The sequence below is a fragment of the Syngnathus typhle genome, linkage group LG14 (genome assembly GCF_033458585.1).
Source record: "Syngnathus typhle isolate RoL2023-S1 ecotype Sweden linkage group LG14, RoL_Styp_1.0, whole genome shotgun sequence".
Taxonomy (NCBI): domain Eukaryota; kingdom Metazoa; phylum Chordata; class Actinopteri; order Syngnathiformes; family Syngnathidae; genus Syngnathus; species Syngnathus typhle.
This window is the reverse complement of record NC_083751.1, coordinates 1687983-1693052: the sequence shown is the minus strand read 5'-3', so window position 1 is coordinate 1693052 and position 5070 is coordinate 1687983. Positions and strand designations below refer to the sequence as shown.

Sequence of the window (5070 nt, the reverse complement as noted above, 5' to 3'; positions counted from 1 at the left end):
TGAATCAGCGGGGGCCAACCCCTCAGTCATCACCCCCACCCCCTCGGAGCAGGGGGGGTGGGCTCGATGCACCGGTGCTCCACCTCCACGTAATCGTGACACTCAGATTCATTCGAATTAAAAGGAAAGGATCATTTTTAGAAATCGATAAAAGTGACATGGCTAAAAAAAAAAAAAATCAATTGATTTTCACGTTTGCACGAGAAAGCAAAACATTGATGCAGTGCAATTCACTGCAAAGTAACCACAACTACTGTCAAAAAAAATTGTGTTAAATTAATACTCCTCAGTCAAAATTGAAAAGTATTTTTAGAGAGAAGAACTGTTGAATTATTGCGTATAACTATGTGCAAGTATCCCAACTGTGACTCACGCTTCACTGTGAAGAAGAAGAAGAAAAAAAAAGCCCTCATATCAAAATATTCTGTGGCTAGAACATTTATCTTTGGGCCTTAGGTGCAATGACAGAGAAAAAACAAACTTGCAGAAATGACAAATCAATATTGGTTCAAAAACTGGCACTCTATGTCTACAGTTCTGTTCACGACTGATAATCTCATCATGTAACTTCCCATTTGGAGTGTGTGTGTGTGTGTGTAGTTATTATGACAAGCGCAAAAGAGGATTTACAATTTTGCACATTGGCTTCAGTATTCCAATCATGGGTCGGAATGAGATTTCATTTCACATTCGTCACACAGAATGAAAACAAAATTCAAAACACCAATCAGTGTAAACAGGGAGCAGATTTAATGACATTTAAATGGGAAAGAAAGAAAAAAAAAACGGTTGAACCACCGCTTGCAGTAAATTAGGTAATAATTTTGACATACTGCCAAAAGCGTATCATTAGTCATAGTTTGCATTCCTCACATAAGTTTCGTTTGGAAACTCGGTAAGCTTCTATACAATTCCAAAATAGCAAGTTATGTCAATCAAAAACATCTTCATTTACATAATATCAAATTGTTTGAGTTTTTATAATAAAATATTTCAACGCAATAGAAGAAAAGCGTGAGGCAAAACTACTAGTGAGTATTCTGCTACTAGTAGAGCCCAGGAGCCTTCTAATACAAGAAACTAGTTGGGCCTAGTCACTAGAAGTCAAACATATCAAATCGAATTTCCACTAGCCTCTTTTCTGGACGTTGTGGCATTTCTGTATACAACAGTGACACCTAGCGGACAGAGTAAGAATAATCACCTGCCTAACATTCATCCCCATTTAAGGTAAAACGACTGAGAGCAGAAGATGGTGCGCTTTAAAGTCATGTTTATTAAACTGTTAAATCAGACATGGCTTCCCGAATTTTCATGCACATAATCCAGAGAAAAAAAATACAACCTTGTAATGATAATTATAAATAAGCACCATAACCGTAGCACACACAAACATGTACACAACTTTGTGTGTAAAATGATCACACCCAATATTTACAGTATGAATAATAGAAGGCGTTGGCAAATAAACATGATACATGATCATCTCGAAGAGTGAAATTACAACATGACATTCCGTGGCAAAATCGTACACCACCTGAGAAATTAGATTTCGTACAAACTTTGGTTGTTGACAACAAAAGTCGACAGATCAAGCCTTGTTCCGTGAAGACACTGGAATTTGATTTGCTTAAAAATAACCTGCAATGTGTTTCTAAAGTTCAGTAAAGTACAAACTTAGAAATAGATTTGCTTTCCTAAGGCAGAAGTGCTTCTTCACAACCTTTTTTTTTTTTTTCATACTACGTACAAAGACAAAAGTACTCGTTTAGCTACAGCACACGGGTGAGACGTTTCAATGACCATGATTCATGCACTAACTAGTTTGTTAATCCTGCAGGCTAATGCCGCTAATTGGTAAAGCAATTTTGTTTTATACCGCCACCCAAAAGCATTATGTTATCATCCTTATAAGTCATGATTCATATCTAGAACTTTTTTTTTCTGCATGACAAGGTCCTTTAAGTATAGTACTGTATACATAATTCCCAAGTAAAAACACAATTGTAAATATTACTATTAAATCATTCATTCGCTAGAAATGAATGGCTCACCTCGATGTAAACGTATCCAACTAGATATCCTTTGGATTTTGCCATGTACAGTATCTCATTATGTAACTAACACACAATTAAAGTAACATTTCTAGACTGACAAGTTAAACAAAACACGGTTCATCAACCCATGACCAAAAATTTGTCAAACACGACAAAGCAAATGTTCTGTTGTGAACACAAAAACTGAGAACATGCACCATCGAATGTCGGCACGTCAAGCACCGAGTGAACCGCCGGATTGCGGCGGGGCAATTAACGTCATTAATAACTTCCCTTTTAGACACATTGTACTTAATTACATGTTTCGAGGACTTTGCATCCAAACTGCTATGTAGCACGTTAAAGAACAAATTGGATTCCTAGATAATCAAGTGAGAGGCCCAACCAGGCAGATGGTACATTTCTCTGACCTCACCGAGGATATTGTTGCGCACACATTTAAGGCCAGGCTGGTGAGTGTGAGCCTCATCTTAGCACCTTTGGTCCAAATAGGCCGACAGCAAAAGTGCGGGAGGCAGGAAGTCCTCCTGTTTGTTGACCACTTCAGTCTGACGACACCCATCCAAGTTGCTGCCTGGGAGGAGAACAACAACAACAACAAATATTTGAATATGATCGGCTGATTCGCATGGGGGGGGTGTACACTTTTAATAGCCACTGTCAGTGAAAAGATCCCAAGGTCACACTCACTTGAAGAGACGAGGTCCATGTACTGGCAGACGGCATGGAGCAGCAGCCTTTCAAAGCTGAGCCACAAACAAGAACATCCACGTCATGCAATTAACTGCAACCTGATTTGATTTAAACAGCACATGTTCTTGGAATGTTCTTGTTTTGCTACAGTAGTTTCAGTAGAACAAAAAAAAAATATATATAATAAAATACTTGACCAACATTTTTTTCCAGACTAAAGACCAACACTGATTGGAAACATACTACACGTGGAGGAAAAAAAACAAAAAAACACCCACCTGCTGGAGAGGTTGGCTGTGTAAACTGAATGAGGTTGCGTGAGGAAGAAGCTCAGAACGTTTTCTTCAAGGACTTCCAGCGTTCCCTGTGAGAAGGAAGGATAGGACGATAAGGAGAAGCAACAAACTGACGAAAACAACACTTTTATTTCTATGCATGAAAATGCATTTCACAAAACATGGAAAAATAGGAGTGTTGAAAAAAAAGGAGCTGTGCACACCTATTAAACAACTTGAAGTGCAAAGATGGATAAAAAAAAATTAAATTTAGCACAAATAAAAAAGAATCATTTTTTTCTAAGAGCGGACTCACCACAGGGATTTGTCTTCGTCTCAAAGTTGTTCGCAGTCTCCGGTCGATTCGCTGGAAACATTCCTGAGCTGTGAAGGCAGGATTTACTGTGGAAAGACAACTTGGATAATAAAACACAGCCACGACAATCAATCAATTAGTAAGTCAACTATTGATGTGAAATATTTTTCTTTACCTTGATGGCATCAAATTTTCTGGTTTTATAAACCAAAGTCAAAGTTTGCTGAAACTACTTTGGACTATCCATGGCTTTTGAATGAATTACCATTCCTCTGGTCTTTAAGGAGACAACTGGCGACTTTCTTCTTGGCCACTTCCTGCTCGAGCAGAGACAAAAGTCTCTCCTGCTCTTCTCCGGAACATTTCATGAAGTCACTCCATGGCTAAGAGAACAACAAGTGGTTTTTACAAAGTGGACATGAACGGATCTGATCCAGCTGCAGAAACCTTAAAAAAAAAAAAGACAGGATTAGCATTAACCTCGATGTAGTCGTCATTGGTCCAGGCCTCCGTGAAGATAGACGGGATTGCTGGAGTACTGCAAACTTCCAGTTCATCTTTGGAACACTCGTCGTCCTTCTCAAGAAGATTGGCAAGAAAACGTGCTGTGTGTTTTTTTTTTAAATACACAGTATAAGAAAGATCAAAATATAACGATCCAGTGTTGTCAATTTGTATCTTACTGTTCTCCTGTCGCCGCAGGCTCTTCTTGCCTTTGGCTCGCGGCGTGAGGTCCGAGTTGCGGATGGCTTGGTTGATGTAGAACTGTTTCTTTTTGCTGGGACACGCTCGCTTGGCTGGAGAGTTGGGCAGGGAGGTGCATTTGCGCTCCTCAATCAGGCTGCCAACACAATAAAAACAACTTTGACAGTATTCAAAGGAAGCCTCATTCTGAGTTTAGAAGGGTGCTGCAACACACTTTAGTGTTCACTACTTCCCCAATCAACAATGACACATTTTTCTAAAGACTAACACGCTGCAGGAGTCTTTTGATGCCACTGCTTTTTTTTTTTTTTTTTTATCTATAAATAAGTCGACTTGAGTTACCCATTGACCAGACAAGCCATGCAGTCTTGTATCATATTAAATTATTGTTAAACATTTGAAAATAGTTGTTTATTAACAATTGTATTTACATACATGTCTTTACTAAATTGACCTATTTTCTCATGGATGGATTTATATTCATATTTGTGCACGAGTGCAGCCAATGTAGGTCAGTAGATGAAGTACTGCAGTGGATGACGCAATGTTTACCCGTGAGGGCTTTAAATAACAGCAGAACGTCTCCGTTAACGTGCAAAAGAAGTCAATGAACCTAAAAGTGAATTTCAACTTGGATGAATTTCTCACTGACAACCAAAAACGATCCAAGTGCAAACAATGACAGGGGAACTCAATATTAACCAAATAAAATGAAGAATATTATTGATCGGAAATCAGACGCGAAATGTCAGTGCACTGACTACACTGTACGAGGACAAAAACGTCCATTTAAATGGACATCAGTAGAGTGGCTATTTTCACTTACATGTAATCCTGCTCTTCATGGTGGTTTGTCACAACGACCATTTTATTACAACGAATTTAACCGTGTCGAGAACGAATGTTTAAGGCTCCAATGTTAGCAGTAGCTAACTAGCTTTGACAGACGATAAAAATAGCTAGCCCGGCCCAGTCCCGTCCCTACCAAAGATCGGACGAAAACGAAGTAGTTCACTCGCCACAA

At 38.9% G+C, this 5070-nt stretch overlaps 1 protein-coding gene across 2 annotated transcripts; it reads right to left on the bottom strand.

Moving 5' to 3' along the window:
- Positions 1 to 1256: 1256 nt before the first annotated feature.
- On the bottom strand, positions 1257 to 5035 carry r3hdm4 (R3H domain containing 4). 2 transcript variants are annotated; one of them, XM_061296794.1, is made up of 8 exons: positions 4873 to 5035; positions 4025 to 4182; positions 3822 to 3946; positions 3607 to 3724; positions 3342 to 3427; positions 3029 to 3114; positions 2748 to 2803; positions 1257 to 2631 (listed from the first exon to the last, which is right to left on the bottom strand). In XM_061296794.1, the coding sequence occupies exons 1-8, from the start codon at positions 4911 to 4913 to the stop codon at positions 2528 to 2530; spliced, it is 774 nt and encodes a 257-aa protein (XP_061152778.1). In that variant the 5' UTR covers positions 4914 to 5035; the 3' UTR covers positions 1257 to 2527. The 2 variants fall into 2 exon arrangements, with proteins under 2 accessions (XP_061152778.1, XP_061152779.1); XM_061296795.1 differs by lacking the exon at positions 1257 to 2631 and having other exon boundaries at positions 2762 to 2848.
- Between the last annotated feature and the right edge of the window lie 35 nt (positions 5036 to 5070).

Coding starts and splice junctions, on each gene's coding strand:
- r3hdm4 (XM_061296794.1), bottom strand. CDS start 4,913: ATGGTCGTTGTGACAAACCACCATGAAGAGCAGGATTACAT. Junction 4,183..4,872: donor CATGAAGAGCAGGATTACAT/GTAAGTGAAAAT, acceptor TTGTGTTGGCAG/CCTGATTGAGGAGCGCAAAT. Junction 3,725..3,821: donor CCAATGACGACTACATCGAG/GTTAATGCTAAT, acceptor TTGTTCTCTTAG/CCATGGAGTGACTTCATGAA.